The sequence below is a fragment of the Erinaceus europaeus genome, chromosome 7 (assembly GCF_950295315.1).
Source record: "Erinaceus europaeus chromosome 7, mEriEur2.1, whole genome shotgun sequence".
In the NCBI taxonomy this organism is placed as follows: domain Eukaryota; kingdom Metazoa; phylum Chordata; class Mammalia; order Eulipotyphla; family Erinaceidae; genus Erinaceus; species Erinaceus europaeus.
Window position 1 is genome coordinate 95,415,748 of NC_080168.1, and position 24,436 is coordinate 95,440,183.

Sequence of the window (24,436 nt, forward strand, 5' to 3'; positions counted from 1 at the left end):
TTGTGAAGCTTTCCTCCTGCAGGTGAGCACTAGAGTCTTGAACCTGGGTCCCTGTGCATTGTAACATATACATTCAACCAGGTGCGCCACCACCTAGCCCCAGAACAATACACTTCCAAAAGTCCAAATCTGGGGTGGTTTTTTGTTTGTTTGTTTGTTTGTTTAGTTGGTTGTTTGGTTTGTAATTATTTTATTTTATTTATTATACATAAGAGAGAGAGGCAAGTCAGAGTACCACACCAGCATATGTGGTACCAGAGACTGAACCAGGATTCACAGATTTGGATGGGGGTAGATAGCACAATGGTTATGCAAAGAGACTCTCATGCCTGAGGCTCTGAAGTCCCAGGTTCAGTCCTCCTCCCCATCATAAATCAGAGCTGATCAATGCTCTGGTTAAAAAAAAAAAAAAACTACAACAATAAAACAACAAGGGCAACAAAAGGGAATAAGTAAATAAAGTAAATATTAAAAAAAAAAAAAAAAGGATTCTCAGATTTACAAATCCAAATCCAATCTGCTGAGCTTTTCCCTTTGCCACTAAAATGTGTTTTTAGACTGCTGTATATGCTAGTTCACACTGTGGAGGTGGGCCGCAACTGCAAAGACCTTAAGGAGGGAAGAGTTCTGTTGTATCCTAAAGATAGAAATTGGCCAAAAGAGCTGGATTACTAGTGAGCCCTGGAAGAGGAATTAGATGAAAATGAAGAGGTGCATGGAAGAGCACTGCTGGGCTAGCTTTGTGGGAAAGAGACCAGGAACTCGTGGAGGCATGGTAATACAATTCTTTATTCACACGGAGCACCCCAGAGTGTGTGAGGACAGGGGTTCAGTCATGCGGTACCAAACCGCAATGGCTGCCTTCCACGCTGCACACCAGTCCTTCTCCAGGTCAGGATGCAGGAGAGAAAAGAGAGGAAGAGAGAGCGAAACCAGGAACAGAAGTGGGTTTGATAGGGTAAAAAACTGGAAGTGGCAAGTCGGGAATGGAAATAGCTAGGAAAGGGTGTGGAGAGAGGCAAAAGGCATACTGGGAAGGTGGAAGCGTCCTTAGCAACTGTGATGGCTTTAACTAGCATTAGCAATACCCTGAGGGTATAACGTGGTGGGGATCTTTCAGGCAAAACAATGATTATGTAAATAGACCATAGTGTCAGCAATGGAGGATGGAGCAGGGGGGCTGCCAGACAGAGCACCTTAAAAGCCAATTCAGGGTAGCGCACCAGGTTAAGCACATATGGCACAAAACACAAGGACCTGAGTAAGAATCTGGGTTTGAACTCCCCCCCCCCATGTCCCATCGGCAAGGGAGTCACTTCACAAGTGGTGAAACAGGTCTGCAGGTGTCTTTCTTTTCCTCTGTCTTCCCCTCCTCTCTCGATTTTTCTCTGTCCTATCCAACAAGGACAGCACTAACAGCAATAATAATAACAACCATAAAACAACAAGGGCAACAAAAAGGAAAAAATAGCCTTCAGGAACAGTGGATTCTTAGTTCAGGCACTGAGCCCTGGAGGCAAAAAAAAAAAAAAGCCAATTCAGACAGTGAGACTTTGGATATAGTTCTAATAATAGTGCGTTTTAAACAGAATGATATAATTCATTGTAGGCTTGGGAGTGAGGGAGTTAACTTGTCTCATAAATGGAGAATTCATAAGAAAGAGGCTTATAGAGAAGCAGGGAGCATGATTCAGTTATAATAGCCTGGCAAATGGTAGTGATAGCCATTTGGACTAAGATGATGCATTTGAAATGGAGAGAGAAGCAAGGAGTTTTGAAGTTTCTTTTTGGAAACATTGAATATAACTAAACCAAGAAAAAAGTTGATAAGCCAGCATGACCATTAAGTTTTAGGTTTGGACCACTGGGTACATAAATTATTATTTAGCAAGATGGAAAAACTAGGAGAGGACAAATCTGAAATGAAAGCAAGACCTCTGATTTAGACCGTTTTTAATAAGCTTAAATTTTAGATATCCAGTGGTATATCTTTGTGGAATTTAAGGGAGACAGTTTAACTGTAGGAGTAAACTTGAGTCATTAACAGAGATAGCATTGAGCCCCCCTGGGACTCATTTGAATAGTGTTGTGAGAGGGGAGTCTGCTAGAGCTATGGGATGCTCAATATTTGCAATCTGGTAGAGATAAAAACCACAAAGGAGATGGTAAGAAAATCTTCAACAAGATAGAAGCAAAACAAAGAGTGTTGTCAGATAAGAAAAAAACAGTAGTTCAAAGAGGCTTTCTAGGACTTGTGCCCCCTCACTGGTGAACTGCTGAAACAACTCATATATTGTATTCATGACTTAAGACTTGTTGAGCAAAGAGTAGTGTGGGAACAGCAGATCAAGACAGACTAGACAGGTCGGCACACTTTCTAATATTTTATTTTTTTAACGAGAGAAAGAGAAAGACCAGTACCACATGTACTGTAATTCTGGCTTCTTTCCCTTTCTCAAAAAGAATTATCAATGGACAGGGAGATAGCCTAATGGTTATACAAAGAGACTGTCATGGCTGAGGCCCAGGTTCAGTCTCCCGCATCACCATAAGCCAGAGCTGAGCACTGAACTGGTAGGAAGAAAGAAAGAAAGAAAGAGAGAGAGAGAGAGAGAGAGAGAGAGAAAAAGAAAGAAAGATGATTATTTATTTGAGAAAGAAAGAAAAAGAGAACCAGAGTATCACTCCAGCACATGCAATGCCAGGGATCAGGCTTTATCCACTGTTCTATCTCCCAGGCCACCATGGACTTCATTAATCTCCCTTTTCCAGAACCCCCTAGAGGCATGTTTCTGTCCTAGTGGGGCCCAGATCCCTATAAGGCACAGAGCCACATGAGGTGCTGGACCACATCAGAAATCTACTTGTTTACTTTCGACAATGTTTTCAGCTCCGTTTGTCCTGACCCGCTACTTAGGAATACAAAATAGCATCGCTAATTAGTGAACATTTCAGGAGGTCAGCTCTCAGAGTTTGGCGAAGGGTCATTGCCATGACTGCGGGTATTTGGATAGATGACCCAGAAGTGAGTACATCGGACAGTCTGTGTTAACTCTTTCCTCACCAAGGCCACAGCTAATCATGCTGAATACTGCTCTAAAGGAGAGCTAGGAGCCAGAAAATGTAGTGACATGTTCCAGAGTGTAGATTTTTAAATCTCAGTTTTCACCATGCAGGCTCATTCAGTTTATTCAGTAAACCTTTCCTGAATTCCTAAGTTTGTACCGTGTGCCGGTCACCACAGAAGAAAAAAGCATTGAAACAGCTATGAAAGTGTAAGGGCGGGGCTGGCGGTAGCGTAGTGAGTTAAGCGCACAGCTGCGCGAAGCACAAGGACCTAAGTAATGATCCAGGTTTGAGCCCCTGGCTTCCCACCTACCAGGGGGGTCGCTTCGCAAGCGGTGAAGCAGGTCTGCAGGTGTCTTTCTCTCCCCCTCTCTGTCTTCCCCTCCTCTCTCCATTTCTCTCTGTCCTATCCAACAACAATGACATCAATAACAACAGCAACAATAATAACAACAACAACGATAAACAATCAGGGCAAAAAAATGGGGGGAAAAAAAAAAAGAAAGGAAGAAAGTGTAAGGGCCCCTACCGCAGGTGTGCTTGGTGAAGGTGAGAAAAGGTTCATAGGGGAAGCTGCTAGCAAACAAAGCTTTGCATGTGTGTCAGAAAGGACAGTGAATGAGGTGAATGAATGGGAAATGGGACTGAAAGGAGCCTCTCTCGCTGGGTGTGTGCTGTCAGAACCAGCTGGCATCCTCTGTGTGGAGAAGCCTGCTCTTGTGCATGTAGTTGAGGGGGAAAATTTGGTGGTGGTTTTTGATGCATCCAAGAGTCTAAGCTATTTTTGTTTGTGCTTACTGGAAAATACATTTTAGGGAGATCTGTGTCATCGAAGGTTTGTATTTAAGAGCAGTGATAAATGGGGAAAATATTTAACTCACGTAACTCTTTGTCAGAATCGCAATATTTGGAGTCCCAAGGGACTGTGCTTTTACAGGACATTTTGTGCTCTGTCCTTGGGAAAATATGTATTTGAAATGCAAATGGGTATTTGAGGATTATTAACAACATTGTACACTTTATTATTTGCACCACCTCCAGGGTTGTAATTTCGGGTAAAGGCCGGTCTATTTCTCGTTATAACTTCTTGACCAGTGTTCTAAAGAAGATAACTTTTTTTTAACTTATGGAGAAATACATTTGCATAAAGTATGAACAAAGATGTAGATTTGCAGTGTCATTTATAATATCAAAAAATCAAAATGAAAGTCATCTAGTTAACTTCATTAAACTTAACCATTTAAGTGGTTAAAAGGACAGATTATCTTATGTCTTTTACCACATTAAAAAAAAATCAACAGGATTGTAATATGCCAAGAAACACGGTATTGTGTGCTTTCACTGGATGATTTATATGGAAAGTGAATCATAGCTCATAGAACTGTTCAAAAATAGATATTCATCATTAGAGATTGATTAGTTTATTCTAGACCTGGTTGATAGACAGGTGGGGGGGTATAGCATAATGGTTATGCAAAGAGACTTTCATACCTGAGGCTCTCAAGTCCCAGGTTCAATCCCCCACACCACCATAAGCCAGAACTAAGCATTGCTCTGGTTAAAATAAAATAAGAAGGAAAAAAAAAAAAAGAAGAAGAAGAAGGTGTAGAGTCTTGAGATGAAGTATATTGGGGGCCAAAAAGTAGATTTTCATGTAAGATGCCCAGAATATATTAGAAAGGGGAAAAGTTTCGTATTCAGGCTTTCTTCTGTGCATTGATACATAAGCACATGCATGCAGTTTTATTTTATAGCTATTACTCTTGCAAGTATTGTCATATAACTTGTCTTCACATTACATCACTTTTTCATCTTTTTAAATTTATTTTATCTTTTTATTTATTTATTTTCCCTTTTGTTGCCCTTGTTGTTTTATTGTTGTAGTTACTATTGTTGTTGTTATTGATGTCATCGTTATTGGATAGGACAGAGAGAAATGGAGAGAGGAGGGGAAGATAGAGAGTGGGAAAGAAAGACAGACACCTGCAGACCTGCTTCACCACCTGTGAAGCGACGCCCCTGCAGGTGGGGAGCCAGGGGCTTGAACCGGGATCCTTACTCCCATCCTTGTGCTTTGAGCCACGTGCGCTTTACCCGCTGCGCTACCACCAGGCACCTTACATTACATTACTTTAAAGTGTTCATACCATTCCTGGTTTGATTTGATCACGATGTACTATATTGGTGGTGATTATTTAGATCATTTACAACTTTAAGATACTTCAAATGATGGTGCAGTAAGTATCCTTGAATAAGCCCATGAGTTCAACATTAAAAATTTTCCAACTTAATGGGTAAATAAAAATCTCCAAGTACTGGGACTGGTGTATTGCAGCAAAGTAAAAGACTCTGGGGTGGTGGAGAAGGTTCAGGTCCTAGAACCTGATGGCAGAGGAGGACCTATAGGTGGCCAAATTGTTATGTGGAAAACTGAGAAATGTTACACATGTACAAACTACTGCATTTTACTGTCAACTATAAAACATTAATCCCCCAATAAAGAAAAATAAATAAAATAAAAAATCTTCAAGTTAGATGGGGGGTGGGGGGGCACAGAACTTTGGGTGTGGTGTGGAACCATATATTGTAATCTTAAAATATACACAAATCACAAATTAAAAATGAAAAGAATCTCAGTGTTAAGTCTGCTTTTTATGTTGACAGAATTTTCACATTTATTTATTAAGTAAATATTGCTTTATTATTATTCTTTTGTAAATGCTGGAGATAACTATTACCACATGACTTAGAGCCAAGATTTGCAGGCCATTTGAATATCCTTATACCCTTTATTTATTGTTTTAAATATTTTATTTCTTTATTATCAAAAGAAAGAGAGAAAAAAGAACCAGAGCATCACTCTGGCACATGGGATGCTGGGGATCAAAGTTGGGACCTTGTGCTTTCAAGTCCAGCATCCTCTTTACTGTGTCACTTCCCAGGACCCAATCCTCATGCTCTTTAACTATTTTTCTATTTATTATTGGGTCTTTTTAAAATATTTTATTTATTAATGAGAAGGATAGGAGAGAAAGAACCAGATATCACTCTGGTACATGTGCTGCCGGGGATTGAACTCAGGACCTCATGCTTGGGAGACCAATGTTTTATCCACTTCGCCACCTCCTGGACCACTATTATTGGGTCTTCTGAGACAGTCTAGACACTCTTTGTACAGTGACAAATACTTCAGCCCATTCTCAGGTCTACTTTTTTCTTTTTTTCCTTTTTTTATAACCAGAGCACCATCTGACTAGTTGTGGTGTGAGGGATTGAACCTGTGACTTCTGAGCCTCAGGCATGAGAATCTCTTTGTATAACCATTATGCTAGCTAACCTTAGCCCCAGGTCTACTCTGTAAACTTTGTTTTCAATATATTTTGCTTCACAGAATTTTAAAATTTGCATGAGGTGATGTTTGTCAATCTTTTTCTTTAAGCTTTTATGTCGTGGATGTCATTTTTAAAAGACCTTATTTCTCCCCAAGGCCATAAATATAGTCTGTACTTTTTTTCCCTCAGTATTTTTATGGTTTCAGCTTTTACATTTAGCACCTGAATCCATCTGGAATCTATCTTTGTGAATGGGGTGTGTGGCTAGATTTCACATTCTCGAGTGCATATTTTTGAAAATTTTGAGTTGTTTTTTTAAAGTGTATTTTGTAAGCAGCAAAAGATTGTGCAGAGACACTTAAGAGACCACCAAGAGAGCTCACCTGTACAGTTTACCTGCTTTGTCATGTAGGTGACCCAGATCCAAATTTGGCCTCTACCACACTGGGGAAACCTTTGGTACTGTGGTCTCTTTCTCTCTCCCTCTATCTTTCTGTTTCTTATTATATCTAAAAAGAGTCAGCCCGGGGGGCCGGGCAGTAGTGCAATGGGTTTGAAGCGCAAGGAACCGCACAAGGATCTGGGTTCGAGCCCCCCCCCACCTGCAGGGGTGTCGCTTCACAGCCAGTGAAGCAAGTCTGCACGTGTCTTTCTCTCCCCCCTTTGTCTTCCCCTCCTCTCTCGATTTCTCTCCGTCCTATCCAACAACAACAGCAATGGCAACAATAACAACAAGGGCAACAAAATAGAAAAAAAATAGTTTCCAGGAGCAGTGGATTTGTAGTGCAGGCACCCAGCCCCAGCGATAACCCTGGAGGCAAAAAAAAAAAAAGGTCAGTCTGAAGCAGTGACCAGCAACAATAAAGAGGATAGGACTAGCTGTCCAGAGATTAGGTAAGGGGGGGAGGGGAGTGTGATCTGTGGAATAGATTCCGGCCATAATGGAGGGAACAAAGGCAGGTAGATGAGTTCTTGGCTGGCTCTGTATTCTGTAACCAATAGCACCTCAGGAAAGGCCTGAGACAGACCAAATATATGAAGTGCCATAACTTCAAAGGAAAACAGCAGAAAAGTCAGAATAAAATAGGTTGCATTTTTTTTATTGGGGAATTAATGTTTTACATTCAACAGTAAGTACAATAGTTTGTACATGCATAACATTCCCAAGATTTCCATATAACAATAATGGTTGCATTTTTTTTTAATGTTACTTCATTGTGTCAAAGCATGTCCTCAACTTATTTACTTGTTTTTATTTATTTTAAAGATTTATTGTGGTCTGGGAGGTAGTTCAATGGATAAAGCACTGGACTTTCTAGCATGAAATCTTGAGTTCACTCCCCAGCAGCACATGTACCAGAATGATGTCTGTTTCTTTCTCTCTCTCCTCCTATCTTTCTCATTAATAAATAAATAAATATTTTTTAAAGATTTATTCATGGACTGAGGAAATAGCATAATAGTTATGCAAATGACTTTCCTGCCTGTAGATCTGAGTTTCTAGGTTCAGTCTTCAGCACCACCATAAGCCAGAGTTGAACAGTACTCTGGTGAATAATCATATTTAGCAAAGGATCCTGTGTAACCTGAGTCCCTGTCAGACTGAGTTCACAGTTCACAGTCACAGCTAGAAACATTCTAGTCTGTACTCATTTCACGACCAGTCTTCCTCGAGTGGCATAGCAGATTGACCCAGCCTCCCTTTGGAGAGTGGGGCAGTTCCTACCATTGGTGCTCTACAGTGAGGGCAAGGTCGTGGAGAGGCCCATAAGAGGGCTTTTGATGATGTTTCTGATGGAAGAGGCCAGTGATGGCAGAGAAATGGATTTACCAGAGGTCCAGGCCCCTATTATCTATGTGGTAATCCAAGGATTCCATGACTAGGGTCCCAGGTGATGGGGTGGCCTGGTATTGATTGAAAAGGCCATCACTAAGTGGAGCTCTGACTTCTCTTTTTTTGAAGATTTTATTTATTTATTAATGAGAAAGATAGGAGGAGAGAGAAAAGGAACCAGACTTGACTCTGGTACATGTGCTGCTGGGGATTGAACTCAGGACCTCATGCTTGAGAGTCCAATGCTTTTATCTACTGCACCACCTCCCAGAGGACGGGCTCTGACTTTTTTTTTTTTAATATTTGTTTATTTTCCCTTTTGTTGCCCTTGTTATTTGTTCATTGTTGTTGTAGTTGTTATTGATGTCGTCGTTGTGAGATAGGACAGAGAGAAATGGAGAGAGGAGGGGAAGACAGAGAGGGGGAGAGAAAGATAGACACCTACAGACCTGCTTCACCGCCTGTGAAGTGATTCCCCTGCAGGTGGGGAGCCGGGGGCTCAAACCGCGATCCTTGTGCGCTTAACCCGCTGTGCTACTGCCCAACTCCTGGGCTCTGATTTCTTAACTAGTGTCTGCATCACAAACCATGGGGAAATGCATGGCTTTCAGGAGGCCTAGCTCTATTTGCATCATTCACACACATGAGGTCCACACCAGGCCTTTGGACATGGTGCCTGGCCCACCCACTCTCCAGAACAGTTTGCTGGTGAGCACTGTGCTATGTGACCAAGCTGCCTGGTATCCTTTGCACAATAGGCAGGGATTAAGTTGCTACTTAAATATATATAATAATAAAGATTAAGATAAGCTGTGCTTTAATGGATGAGACTTGCTAATAGCTCTAACAGCTGCATTTCTTCATGCTTCACAAATAGGCATTTCTCAACCCACGTTTGAAGGTAGGAGCTGCAAGCTTATTATAGTTTGAAGATGAACTATTGGAGATAGAGTTTCTGACCTCAAAATGCAGTGTCAGTGGTTTGACCCGCTTAGTCTTGGGTTTCCTGGCAGGCACTTCAAAGCCTTAATATTCAGTGTTGTTATTTTACACATAGTGAATCTATGCCCTTATGAAAAGCTGCAGCTATGGATATGAGTTAGTATTGTTAAAACTATCATCCCCAACATAGGAAAGACTGTTTGAATCAGTCAATTGCAAAAACACAGTAAAATAATAATAATAATAATAATGCTACTAATATCCACCAGGAGTCAGGCGGTAATGCAGCAGGTTAAGCACATGTGGTGCGAAGCGCAAGGACCGTCGTAAGGATCCCAGTTCGAGGCCCCGGCTCCCCACCTGCAGGGGAGTTCCTTCACAGGCGGTGAAGCAGGTCTGTAGGTGTCTATCTTTCTCTCCCCCTCTCTGTCTTCCCCTCCTCTCTCCATTTCTCTCTGTCCTATCTAACAATGACGACATCAATAACAACAACAATAGTAACTACAACAATAAAAAACAACAAGGACAACAAAAGAGAAAATAAATACATAATTAAAAAAATTTAAATAGAACTTCTTCCTAGGCTGTGTTCTGGTATATGGTGGTGCTGGGAATTGAACCTGGAAATTCAGGTTCAGACATGAAAACTGATTTACCATTATCTCCCAAGCCCACACACACTCCTTTCCAATAGCCCCAGCCTGCCCCCCTCAACACCACCTTTCTCTCTCTCTCTAAGATTTTATTTATTTATTCATGACAGAGAGAAAGAACTAGGCATGGGTGGGGGTGGGGTGAAAGGGTGGATAGCATAATGATTATGCAAATAGACTCATAAAGCACAGAGACCGGCGTAAGGATCCCGGTTCGAGCCCCCGGCTCCCCACCTGCAGGGGAGTCGCTTCACAGGCGGTGAAGCAGGTCTGCAGGTGTCTGTCTTTCTCTCCTCCTCTCTGTCTTCCCCTCCTCTCTCCATTTCTCTCTGTCCTATCCAACAACAAAAGCAACGTCAACAACGGCAATAATAACCGCAACGAGGCTGCAACAACTAGGGCAACAAAAAGGGGGAAAAATGGCCTCCAGGAGCGGTGGATTCATGGTGCAGGCACCGAGCCCAGCAATAACCCTGGAGGAGGAAAAAAAAAAAAAAAAATAGACTCTCATGCCTGAGACTCTGAAGTCCCAGGTTCAATACCCCACACTACCAAATGTCTTCCCTTTTTTCCTCTTCTCTCTCCTGCTCCTGATGGAATTGGAGTTCAGAACCCTTTGGTTATCCCTACATTCCTCCTCTGAGAGGAGAGGTCTGGGAGTATAGACCAAAATTCTTTTTTGGGGTGCAGAAGGTGAAAGGTCTGGCATCTGTAACTGCTTCTCTGCCAGATATGGACATTGGCAGGTTGGTCCATACTCCCAGCCTGTTTCTATCTTTCCCTAGTGAGATATGGCTCCGGAAAGGTGAGGTTCTAGGGTACATTGGTAAGGTCATCTATCCATGGAGAACAGGAAGAAATCATAGTATTATCTTCCCCTCCTGGCTCTGTTTGTACAGTTTGTAAAGGTAAAGTGAGATAGCAACCTCAAGCAGTGTGGGCACATTGACCCCATAACACAGAGATCCGAGCAGCCTGCACAATATCACGTGGCTCGCTGGGGCAGAGCTGGAGATTACAGTTTCATCCATAACCTGAACAGATTACCATTATATAATGTGCTACTGGAATGGTGCTGGGGAAAAAAATCCAGATGCTATTTTGAGAGTCTCAAATACAGTCAGCTGAGGTAAAGAACAAACACCTCATCACAGACCCCTGCAAGCGTCAACCCGGCTTTGACCTAGCACGTTATGATTGGGCCCTCTTCAATCGCTATCGAACAGGCCATGGCCGGTGCGCAGCTATGTTCCATCGCTGGGGAGCCAGAGACGACCCGAACTGCCCCTGCGGCTACAGACAGACTATGACCCACATAGTCAACGACTGCCACCTCTCCAGATTCAAAGGAGGTCTCGAAACTTTACATCAGGCTCAACCTGACGCTGTTGACTGGCTATGGAAGAAGGGCAAACGCTAGAAGAAGAAGAAGCCTCATCATATATTACAGCTGTGTAACATCTACAGGGACTCATGAGAAATCAAAATGCTGGGTGCTGGGCAGTGGCACGCCAAGTTAAGAACACATAGTATGAAGCACAAGGACCCATGCAAGGATCCTAGTTTGAGCCCCAGCTCCCCACCAGCAGGGGAGTCCCTTCAGAAACAGTGAAGCAGGTCTTCAAGTGTCTTATCTTTCTCTCTCCTCGATCTTTCCCTCCTCTCTCAATTTCTCTCTGTCCTATCCAATAACATGGAAAAACATGGCCATCAGGAGGAATAAATTTTTAGAGCCAGCACTGAGCCCCAGAGATAACCCTAGAGGCAAAAAAAGAAATAAATAAAAGTGCCAATGTAGGAGAAAGAACCAAAACATCAGAACTGAACCAAAATAATACTGACAAACCTTGAAAGAAAAACCTAAGATGGGCAATAAATATAAAATGGCTAGCTGTAATTAATGCATTTTCAAAAATATCTTCAAGGGGGACAGGTGGTGGCACACTGAGTTAAGCGCTCACATTACAGTGCACAAGGACCCAGGTTCAAGGCCCTGGTCCCCACCTGTGGGGGGAAAGCGTTCTTTTTCTCCCCTTTCATCTCAATTTCTCTATGCAATAATAAATAAATTAAAATATATATATTTTTTAAATCTTCTAGTAACCCCACCAATGTGTCCTGGAGCTCAGCTTCCCCAGAGACACACCTTACTAGGGAAAGAGAGAGGCAGACTGGGAGTATGGACCGACCAGTCAACGCCCATGTTCAGCGGGGAAGCAATTACAGAAGCCAGACCTTCTACCTTCTGCAACCCTCAATGACCCTGGGTCCATGCTCCCAGAGGGCTAGAGAATGGGAAAGCTATCGGGGGAGGGTGTGGGATATGGAGATTGGGCGGTGGGAATTGTGTGGAGTTGTACCCCTCCTACCCTATGGTTTTGTTCATTAATCCTTTCTTAAAAAATTAAAAAAAAAAATCTTCTAGTAGTTGTTTGTACTAGAAGGTAGTACTGTCTTCAAAAAAAGAAAAAGAAAAGGCAGTCTTTCTCCTAAGGGATCAAAAAGGGAAGTTCTTAGCTTTTTATAGAATGAAGTCCCTTGAGACTTTCACTTTGGGGATTTAAAAACAAGTTTCCTATCTCTTCAGAAAGAAAAAGGACAAGAGGAAGGGACAGTGGCTAACTTATGATGGCTGAGATATGAGAATTAATCTTTCTTTTTTTAAAAAATATTTATTTTATTTATTTATTCCCTTTTGTTGCCCTTGTTGTTTTATTGTTGTAGTTATTATTGTTGTTGTCGTTGTTGGATAGGACAGAGAGAAATGGAGAGAGTAGGGGAAGACAGAGAGGAGGAGAGAAAGATAGATACCTGCAGACCTGCTTCACCGCCTGTGAAGCGACTCCTCTGCAGGTGGGGAGCCGGGGTTCGAACCGGGATCCTTATGCCGGTCCTTGTGCTTTGCGCCACCTCCGCTTAACCCGCTGCGCTACAGCCAGCGCAGACTCCCTGAGAATTAATCTTTCAAACTGTCTTTTTTATTCTTACAATTGATAGTCTAACAATTAAAAATTGTATGGGGCTGAGTGGTGGCGCACCTGATTGGGTACACATATTACACTGCTCAAGAACCCAGGTTTGAGCCCCAGATTCCCACCTACAGAGGAAAAGCTTTTTGTGTGGTGAAGCAGTGTTGCAGGTGTCTCTCTGTCTCTCCTTCTCTGTCTCCCCCTTCCCTCTTGATTTCTGGTTGTCTCTAACCAATAAATAAATAAAGATAAAATAATCATAAACTTTAACAAAAAAATTAAAAATTTTAGAGGGAGGGAACATGGGTTCACCACCTCATCTGAGAATTGAGTGGGAGAAATAGGGAAGGAAAGGTTATGAAGAAGGAAGGCAGAGGAATTTCCTACAATCTTGTTTTGGTGAGTAATGGGTAACCAATGAGACAAGAAGTCACTTTGCTTCTTTGGGAGTCTAATAGTCTTGAAAAAAAAAGAGAAAAGGAAGTTTATTCCAGTTCACTTCATTTCCGTAGTCTTCCTTTCCTTCCTGTTGAAAAAGGAAATAGCCCTGAACCATCAGAATTCTTTATTTAAAAATTAAAACCCCACAGAGAAGGACTGAAGGACAGTTGGGACTCTAAGTCCCTATAGGAGAATAAGATGATGGTTTGGTTGAGGGTGAAATGTATTGACATCTACCTGTCTTGGGGAATTATGGAACTATATCCTTGTGACAACAAAAATCCTATAAATCAACATTTTCTCAATAAAGTGATAGCAGAATTGGAAATGAAAGAAAAGAAGGAGGGAAGGAAGGAAGAAAAAAAGGAAAAAAAAAAAAAAGAAAGGAAAGGAAAGAGAGGGTCAGGCTATGGTGCATCTGATCCCTGCCTGCAGGAGGAAAACTTAACAATTGATGAAGCTGTGCTTCAAAACAGTCTCCCAAACCTCCCCGCTAATGTGGAACCTTACATTTCCTGGGAACCGTTTCAAAACATTAGCATCATTGGGAGAAATGTGTAAGCAAATGAAAATCCATCTTCCCATAGCATTAGAAAAATCTAACTCAGGAAAAATCTAACTCAGGTGGTAGCACAGCGGGTTAAGTGCATGTGGCACAAGGCTCAAGGACCCCTGTGAGGATCCCAGTTTGGTTCGAGCCCCCCCAGCTCCCCACCTGCAGGGGAGTTCCTTCACAGGTGGTGAAGCAGGTCTGCAGGTGTCTATCTTTCTCTCCTTCTCTCTGTCTTCCCTTCCTCTTTCCATTTCTCTCTGTCCTATCCAACAACAATGACATCAATAACAACAACAATAGTAACTACAACAACAGTAAAAAAAACAAGGGCAACAAAAGAGAAAATAAATAAATAAATATTTTTAAAAATTTAATAATAATAAAAAAGAAAAATCTAACTCAAAACCAGATGCCTAGACCATGCACTAAAGAGCCCATTGCTTTACCATCACCACACTGAAGGAAGCTTCAGTTCTATGGTCTCTTTCACTCTTTCCTTAAAACAAACAAACATAAACAAACAGGTATGTGGTTCTGGTTTTGGTATTCTTTTTTTTTAATATGTATTTATTTATTCCCTTTTGTTGCCATTGTTTTATTGTTGTATTTATTATTGCTGTTATTATTGATGTCATTGTTGTTGGATAGGACAGAGAGAAATGGAGAGAGGAGGGGAAGACAGAGATGGGGAGAGAAAGACAGACACCTGCAGACCTGCTTCACCGCTCATGAAGCAACTCCCCTGCTGGTGGGAGAGCCAGGGGCTCAAACGGAGATTATTACTCCGGTCCTTGCGCTTTGCACCACGTGCGCTTAACCCACTGTGCTACTCCTGGTTTTGGTATTCTTTTATGGAGATGCTCCAAGAAGCGTATATTCTCTGGAATTGACCTGGAAAACTGGATCCTTGTCAGAGCCCACCCATGAGGGTAATTTTTAGTCTGAATGAGAGAGGATTCTGGATTCCAATCATAAAGACTTGTCTCTCTCCCCTGTGCAGAAGTCCCACAGACCTCTAGAACCCAGATCACACCCGCACAGCAGATACCCCAGATCTCTGCAGTGGGAAACTCTAGTGCAGCAGAAGTTAAAACCTGTGTACAGACAGGACATAGATGCTTCTTGTGACCTCACCCCCACTCCAATTGCTACTAAATTAAATCAAGTCACAGATATGTCAAACCACAAGTAGGATTTAGAATCAGCTCCCCCCTAAGCCAGCAAGATAGCTCACCTGGATGTGCATCTTTGTGGCCACACACACTGCCCAGTTTTGAGCCTAGGTGCGGTAGTCTCTCTTCTGCTCTCTCTTTAAAGGAGCACAGTGCTCAGCTCTGGTTTATGGTGGTTCAGGGGATTGAACCTGGGACTTGGGAGCCTCAGGCTTGAGAGTCTCTCTGCTTAACCATTATGCTATCTACCCTCGCTCATGTCTTTTCCTTTCTCCTTCTCTGTCTCTGTCTCTCCTTTCTACCTGAAAAACTCAGACCAGGACACTGAAGATAATAAAGAAATGAGGGAATCAGTCAGTAGCGCAGCGGGTTAAGCGCATGTGGCGCAAAGCCCAAGGACCAGTGTAAGGATTCCAGTTCAAGCCCCCAGCTCCCCACATGCGGGGGTTGGGGGGGAGGGCGCTTCATAGGTGGTGAAGCAGGTCTGCAGGTGTCTGTCTTTCTCTCCCCATCTCTGTCTTCCCTTCCTATCTCCATTCCTCTCTGTCCTATCCAATAACAACGACATCAATAACAACTACAAAACAATGAAAACCAACAAGGGCAACAAAAAAGGGAAAATAAATAAATAAACATAAAAAATTAAAAATAAATAAATAATAGAAATACCCTCCAGGCAAAAGATAGAGCCCATGTTTTCTTTGAGGCTGAGCCCTTTTCAGGCCCTTTTCACAGTAGCCTCAGATTCCTTTCTGAGCCCCTGGGTCCCTTCTTGACAAGTCCCTCTGTTCAGGAATGTTCAGTTCACTACACAGGAAATAGCAGTTTAGCATCCCTAGGGACTGTGTGGCTGACTATAGAATCGAGACATCTAAGTGTGGGTTCTCGCCTTTGCAAGTACGGAAACAGACAGAAGGCCTCAGCCGAGTAAACAGTGGTGCATGAGTTTTATGTCCCAGAGACCAGGTTTGTCCCTCTCTTCTCTTGCTACTCCAGCCACCACACTACTTTGATATAGACTAGCCTCTGTCAACTAGTAGTCAAGCTCACTACAGGGAAAACATTTAGCAGCCAGATCTCAAGGTACAGCCACTTAAGACTTCACAACTTTGAGGCAAAATCACTGAGACTTGCTTGAAGGTCTTAAGTAAACAGCAGTTTGGGGTCTGAGGCACTCATTTACAAACCACTTTTAAACTTGCATTCCAAAGGGAGCAAACAACAGCTTTAACTTCTCAAAGGATGCTCATAATTCTCTCTCACCTCCTCCTCCCAGTTCTAGTTCTCCCAGAGCAGGGGTCGGGGGTGTGCAAGAAAATATCTCAACCCCAGAAATAGTACAAAGTAAACTTTGGTTTCTTTATCTATTTTCCATCTCCCAGGTGACTAGAGCCGTGTGGTATAGTGGTTAAGAACAGAGCTGGGGGGTTGGACGGTGGCGCAGTGGGTTAAGCGCATGTGGCGCAAAGCGCAAGGACCAGCGTAAGGATACCGGTTGGAGCCCCCGGCTCCCCACCTTCAGGGGAGTCACTTCACAGGCGGTGAAGCAGGTCTGCAGGTGTCTTTCTCTCCCCCTCTCTGTCTTCCCCTCCTCTCTCCATTTCTCTCTGTCCTATCCAACAACGAATAGCGTCAACAATGGCAATAATAATAACCACAACGAGGCTACAACAACAAGGGCAACAAAAGGGGGAAAAAATGCCCTCCAGGAGCATTACCCTGGAGGGAAAAAAAAAAAAAGAACAGAGCTGAAGGGGGGGGATATATGTTTGGGCAGTAGTGCAGTGGGTTAAGTGCACTTGGCGCCAAACTCAATGACCCGCTAAGGATCCGGGTTGGAGACCCCGGCTCCCCACCTTCAGGGTAGTCACTTCACAGGTGGTGAAGCAAGTCTGCAGGTGTCTTTCTTTCTCTACCCCTCTCTGCCTTCCCCTCCTCTCTCCATTTCTCTCTGTCCTATCCAACAACGACGGCATCAATAACAACAATCTTCTTCTAGCGTTTGCCAAAGAGCTGCTTGTTGCTGGCTTTGAAAGTGACTGGGATCCATGTGGATTCAGTCGGCTAGGAAGGATCGTCAGTTTCCCCAATGAATGGGTACTCACGGGATGCACCACAATAATAACTACAACAACAATAAAGCAACAAAGGCTACAAAAGGAGAGAAAAAAAAAAAAAGGAACAGAGCTGAGGTGGGAAAGATAGCATAATGGTTATACAAAGAAACTCTCATACCTACATCTTTGAAGTCCCAGGTTCAATCCCCCACATCACCATAAGCTAGAGCTGAACAGTGCTCTGGTGAAAAAAAAAAAAAAAAAAAAGAACAGGGCTGACTCTCACTAGACTACCTGGTACTGTTTCTTATTATAACAGTTTTAAAACACTAGCATGCCCAAGAGAGCTCATTAAAACACAGGCTGCTGCCCCTCAGCCTCAGTGTTTGACTCAGCACATTTGAGTTGAAACCTGAGAAATGTGCTTCTCTAATAAGTTCTTGGGCCACACCAATTTTGCTGGTCCTGGACCACACTTTGAAAACCATGTAGGAGGTTGCCTAAGACTTTGATCTGTGTGGAAAGGTAATACTACTGCCTGCCACTGGGACTAGGGAGATAGCATAATGGTTATACAAAAAGACTTCCATGCCTAAGGCTCCAAGATCTCAGTCTTCAGCACCACCATAAGCTAAGGGTGAACAATCGTCTGCATGTGCTCTTTCTTTCACTAAAATAAAATATTTTTTTCTAACCAGTCTATTCTGTATGGTTGTTATATAATTTTGCATTTGTATTTCTCTCACATGATGAATTTTTTTTTGCATTATAAATTCATTGAGGCTGTATTTTACTGCCAGGGCTCAGTACTTACACTACAAATCCAGCACTCAGGTGTTTTGTTGTTGTTGTTTTTAACCAGAGCACTAAGTACCTCTGGTTTATTTATGGTGGGTTAGGGGATTGAACCTGGAACTTCGTAGCCTCAGGCATGAGACTCTCTTTGATAACCATTATGCTATCTACCCAACACCTCCCCTTTTTTTCCTTTTTATTTGATAAAACAGAAATTGAGAGGGGAGGGGAGATAAGAGACAAAGAAAGAAAGACACTACTCATGAAGCTTGCTCCCTGCAGGTGGAATCCAGTGGGTTTGAACCCGGGTCCTTGTGCATGGATGGTAACATAGGTGCTTACCCTGGTGTGCCACTGCCCAGCCCTGAATCAACTTGCTGTGATTTACATAAAAGCACATCAAATGCTAGACTGGTTATATGGCAGTGCTTGTTTTAAAGATTTGTTTATTTATTTACAAGCAAGAACTAGAGCACACACAATGCTAGGAATCAAACTTGGGACCACATGCTTGCAAGCCCAGCACCCTGGCCTTTGCACTATTTTTTAATGTAGGGCCTGAGAATGAACCCAGGGCCTCACACATGCACAGTACTGCTGGGTGACCTCCTTGATCCTTTTTTTTTTTTTGCCTCTAGATTTATGGGGGGGGGGGTGCTTGGTACTGGCATTACAAATCCACTGCTCCTGATGGCCATTTTTTCCTGTTCTATTGGATAGGACAGAGAGAAATTGAGAGGGAAGGAGAAGATAGGGGGAAAGAAAGACAGACACCTGCAGACCTGCTTCACCACTTGTGAAGAGACGCCCCCCCCCCCAGATGGGGAACCAGGGCCGGGGGTGGGGGTTGGGGGGTTGAACTGGGATCCTTGTGCTTCATATTATGTACCTGGTTCAATCTTTCTTTCTTTTTCTTTTTTCTTTTTTTTTCTTTTTTTCCTTTTCCCATCCTTTCTTATGAGAAGGAGAGGAAAGGACAGAAATGCATCCATGTCACATCCCTGGATTGTCTGCCGAACCCCAAGTGGGTTCCTGATTACGATGCTGAGATCTTTCTGTCCGGATTTAGTCTACATTGTAGTAAAGAGAAAGAAGCTGAGAATATCAGATTCTTCAGCACAACTGACACTCTCAAGAATTTTTGGAAATCAAGTTGGCCTTCCCAAACTTGATAGGGAAAAAAAAAAAGTCGTTTCAATAATCACCCTTACCTTGGCTATCAGGCTGTGAAAAGTAAACAGCTTGTGCTTTATACTTTTACTCTGGTCTCAGCCAGAGATGGCTAGTTTTTGTTGGTGGAGGTGGTTAAAACCCTCCAGGAGGCTTGTCATTCCAGAAGCATTTTGTGACTATTACCCAGGTTTATTGGCTGGTTTTCTTTCTCAGACTGTGTGACACTGAGGTTATTCAAGGTAAGTCTCATCTTGCAGTTCACTTAGGGGTCATTCCTGCTGACATTGAGATTGAGTTACCTGCCAGAGTACTTATTCTCTTTGGTCTTACTAGTTTGATTTCTCTCCTTAAACCAAAGACTGTTGGATTCACCACCCTTTCAAGTCAGGCTTTTGTTGTCATTTGTGAAACAGATCAATTATTGCAGAAACAGTTATAAATATAATTGGTAAATCTTATGCAGGGATAATACTGATTTTTTTCCCTTGTCTATGGGGAGACTAGTCCATATTCTATGCAACTGTATGATTGTCCTAGTTTAATTTTTATTTTCTTTATTGTGACTTGAGAGGACCAGAGCTCTGCTCAGCTATGGCACAAAGTGGTGCCAGGAATTGAACAACTTGTAGCCTGTGGGGCCTCAGGAATGTCTGGTGGTACTCTAGTAGGCTAAGCTATTCCCCTAGCCCTACCCTAGCTTTATTTATTTATTTATTTATTTTTACCAGAGCACTGCTCAGCCCTGGTTATGGTGGTCCTGGGAGTTGAACCTGGGGCCTCTTAGCCTCAGGATGAAAGTCATTCCCATTATGCTGTCTCCCCAGCCCCCTATCCTAGCTTTAAAAACATTATTTGCTATAAAAAAGAATTCCCAGGTGAAGGTAATGGCATAATGGTTATGCCAAGAGACTGTCATGCTTGAGGCTCCAGAGAACCAGATTCAGTCCCCTGCACCACCATAAGCCAGAGCTGATCAGTACCCTGGTAAAATAATAATAGTAGTTTTTAAAAAAAAAAATCCCCTCGGGACCAGGTGTTGGCACATCTGGTTAAGTGCACATGTTACAGTGCTCAAGGAACCAGGTTCGAGCCCCCGGTCCCCACCTACAGAGGGAAAGCTTTGCAAATGCTGAAGCAGTGCTGCATGTGTCTCTCTCTCTCCCCCTCTCTTTCTCCCCTACCTTCTTGATTTCTGGCTATCTCTATCCAATAAAGAGAAAAAAAATCCCCTCTAGAGCAAGGTTTAATAACTCACTCAGAATAAGTTCTTCCTTGCTTCACATGAAACGTTAACTTTGGAACTTTAAATTTCCAGTTAATCTGGGAATCAATAGCTTTGGGGAACAGAAAATTCTGGTGATTTATGTGGCACTGGTGGGAAATCATTGGGTGGACTATCCTTGTCCACTTAGTAAACACAGTAATTTTTGAGATCCCTATTTAGAACTCAGCTGAAAAATCCTACATCAATGAAGCTTTCTGGGATTTCCCTTCTTGAAAAATCCAACCATTTCTTATTTTTTTTAATTATTTTATTTATTTATTAATGAGATAGGAAGAGAGAGAGAGAGAACCAGACATCACTCTGGTACATGTGCTGCTGGGGATTGAACTCAGGAACTCATGCTTGAGAGTTTGATGCTTTATCCACTGCACCGCCTCCCAGACCACCCATTTCTTCTTTTTAAAGGTGTTTTTTTTTTCCTTTTTAGATTTATTACTTTAAAAAAATTTACTGGAAGAATTAATAGTTTACAGTTGACAACAAAGTACTTTTTTAAAAGTACTTTTTTAAAAACAGTTTTATTGAGGAAATATTTTTTAATATTTTATTTTAATGACAGAGATACAGAGAAAGGCAGAGAGGAGAGAGAGACACCAGAGCATTACTCAGCTCTGGCTGATGATGGTGCTGGGGATTGAACCTAGGGTCTTGGAGCCTCAGACATGAGTTTTTTGCATAAACATTATGCTGTCTCCCCAGCCTGAGGAAATGTATAAAAGGTTATTCCATTTCCTCTCTACTCCACATCTATTCAGTATCTTATACCATATCTATGTTGATACATATCATCACCTAGTGTAATTATGTTTGCATGTTGCTATTCTGTCTCTCTCTCTCTCCCTCTCTCTCTTTGTCTCCAGTGTTATTGATGGGGCTCGGTGCCAGCACTACAAATCCACTGCTTCTGGCAGCCATTTTTCATTTGTATTGGATAGGACAGAGAGAAATTGAGAGGGGAGGGGGAAATAGAGAAGGGGAGAGACACCTGCAGACCTGCTTCACCACCCCCTGTATGTTGTTGTTCTCCACTAGATCAGAGGCATAGAGAATGTGACTTAGCTGTACAGTCTGGTCCCCTAGTAAATATCTTGGTGTAGTAGTGTTAAATAAATGGATATCTGGGTGATGGCACACCTGTTGATTGGACATGCTACAGTGCACAAGGACCCAAGTTCAAGCCTCCAATCCCCACCTGCAAGGGGGAAACTTCACAAGTGGTGAAGCAGTACTGCAGATGTCTGTCTACATCTCCTCCTCCCCTCTTAATTTCTCTCTGGATCTATCCAATATAAATGTATTTAAAATAAATAAATAAATGGATCTATGAATGAATGAATGAATGAGGACTGTGCACTGAAGGATGACAAAATAGCTCACTTGAGTAGTGCAATGCTTTGATGTGCCACCTAAGTTTGAGCCTGGCCACCACTGCATTGAAGGAAGCTTCAGTATTGTGCTGTGGTCTCTTTTACTCTCTGCCTCTGTGTCTCTGATAAAGGGGGGGGGGGTATATCCATTCTAGGACTATACACTGAACAGGTGGCATTAATCATAAGCTGCATTTTGTGGATATTTTCTGGGAATTCTTGAAGTCACTAAATCTGACATGTCAAACTTCACTAAACATTGTAAGGAAAATAGGTATGGGGCTGGCTGAATGCACGCACTTACAGTGTGCAAGGACCCAGGTTCAAGCCCCCAGTCCCCACCTGCAGGGGGAAAGCTTTGCTAGTGGTGAAGTAAGGCTGCAAGTGTCGCTCTGTCTCCCTCTCTCTGTTTCCCCCTTCCTCTTGATTTCTGACTGTATCTATCCAATAAATAAATAAATAAACATAATAAAAATTTAATATATGTAACTTAGGAATGAGAGATGATGTATAGGTCCTATCTATATCTACCTGGATTCTCCATGGCAGCTGAGTGTCCCTCAGCCTGTGGGGTCCTCAGTTAAAAGGACTAGATCTAAAACTTCTGCAGAAACTGGCTCAACATGTACTCCTAACTTGCTGTTGGATTTCCTTCCTGGGTTCTTGACTGCCACAGTAGGCTTTGAGGTCACACATTATTGAATTTTGTATGTGATAGATTTCAGTCATATATACTCAGTCTCTCACTCTGTTGTCAGAGAGCCTGATCATATGAAAACTGAAAGGGACCTCTTTGTTTCGGTGATTTAAAAAAAACCAAGCCACTTGAGAGATGAGCAGTTAGTGGAAGGGATGTTGGAATTGAAGTCATATAGCCCAGAATCCAAGGTTTGTATCTAGGGTTCAAGTTGTAACCATTTACTGACTATGATCACAAACTGTTTATTTAATCCTTTTGAAAGATTAGTTTCCCACTTGTTAAATTTAGTTGAAAATCCTTGTCCGTGAGTGAGATGACAAGGGATACCTGAGATAACATGAACCAGAATGCCAACTGAATGTCTTTGCAGTGCAAATCCTCAATGATCTTTTGTCTCTGTCCCTCCTTGCTGGAATCACACTCTGTGGCCATTCTAAGACTTAGAAGGTCTCTGTGAGGCACCAAGTAGAATGAATTGTGGTTCCCAGTTGACTTGGCTGAATTCCTGCACACAAGAGTATTGTATCACATGAACATTTGAATACAAAGTTTAGTGTGTTACTTTAAAAAACATACTGCAGCTGGACAAATAGTATAATGGTTATGCAAGACTTTTATGCCCAAGGTGTCAAAGTCCCAAGTTCAGTTCTTAGTGCCATCGTAAACCAAAGAGCAGTGCTCTGGGGGTTGGGGGGCCCTTTAATCTCCCTTCTGACTTACATGACTTACTGCTGCTGCTCCTTTTTTATACTTCCACATACTATGAACTCAAGCACCTTGCTTGTTAGCACAATTCTGTTCACTAGCAAAATCATTTCCAGAAACTCAAAGCAAATCCTAGAAAGTCTTCAATTAAAAAAAAAAAAGTGACATTCTAAAAAGAATAAGTTAAATATTTGTGCTGAATTGAAAGGGCTATGACCCTAAACTAAGAGCATTATAAGCACAGAAGTATTAGTCACGAATTTTAGTCACCTCGGAAAGTGAAACTGTTTGGGTGACAGAAGTAACAGCATTGTTTATCCCCTATTCTTATTCTCCCAGAGTTAATTTGACTTTTTTTTAATATTTATTTTATTTATTTATTCCCTTTTGTTGCCCTTGTTGTTTTATTGTTGTAGTTATTATTGTTGTTGTCATTGTTGGATAGGACAGAGAGAAATGGAGAGAGGAGGGGAAGACAGAGAGGAGGAGAGAAAGATAGACACCTGCAGACCTGCTTCACCACCTGTGAAGTGACTCCCCTGCAGGTGGGTGTTGTATGCTTTACATTGGGTTCTAGTTCTCCCCCGCCAAGAGAATTGGATCAGTCCAGTTAGTTTGGGCCGCTTGGCCCCGCCCCTAGGAACCCCGCCAGAGTTCCAGAGTTCGAGGGTTCCTGAGTTCCAGAGTTGGAGAGAGTGCTTGCGCCGCTGCAAAGAGACAGCAGAGTTCTATTTGGTGATTAGTTTGGTTTAGTTTATGAATCGTTGTTCCTGAATAAAGAAATACAGCTTCCCTACCCAGCCGTTGTCTCCGCGTCTCTGTTACCCGCCCGTGAAGCTAGTCCGGCCAGCTGGAGCCACCGAATTATAACAACAGGTGGGGAGCCGGGGTTCGAACCAGAATCCTTATGCTGATCCTTGTGCTTTGCGCCACCTGCGCTTAACCCGCTGCGCTACAGCCTGACTCCCGTAATTTGACATTTTTAAAGACAACTTATTTTTCTATCTTTTTCTTCCTTGTAAAGGCAGAAACCTGTGGGTTCTTGTCGTGGGGCGGTTTCCAAGAGAACACAGAGTTGGGATTCCAGAGTTCAAATACATGGCGAATATGCATGGAGATGAGGTATGTATGTGGTTTAGGTACATGAAGTGTCATAGAGAAACTGCCTCTTTGGGTCTCTTGAGTTCTGTGTGAATGCTGAGAAAACAGTAAAGGTTGTAGCAAAGAATCCAGAAAGGCCTTCTTGTCAGGACTTTGGAGAGAATTTCAGGAACCTGTGTACCCTGTGTCATGGCGATAACTTGAATTGTTGTTGTTGTTGTATTTGAAGCTGGAAGAATAACAATGCCCAAATTCAGAACTTCCAGTTAAGTCCCTGAAGTCCTTCTTGGG

The 24,436-nt window shown here is 42.5% G+C and overlaps 1 protein-coding gene across 1 annotated transcript in view; it reads left to right on the forward strand.

The window, feature by feature from the left end:
* The window catches only part of CPM (carboxypeptidase M), a 79,413-nt gene that overhangs the window by 15,499 nt on the left and 39,478 nt on the right, over positions 1-24,436 (forward strand). The window contains exon 3 of the mRNA XM_060194971.1: positions 24,069-24,166. Within this exon, the coding sequence (XP_060050954.1) occupies positions 24,069-24,166 (98 nt within the window). The remainder of the gene's footprint in view (positions 1-24,068; positions 24,167-24,436) is intronic.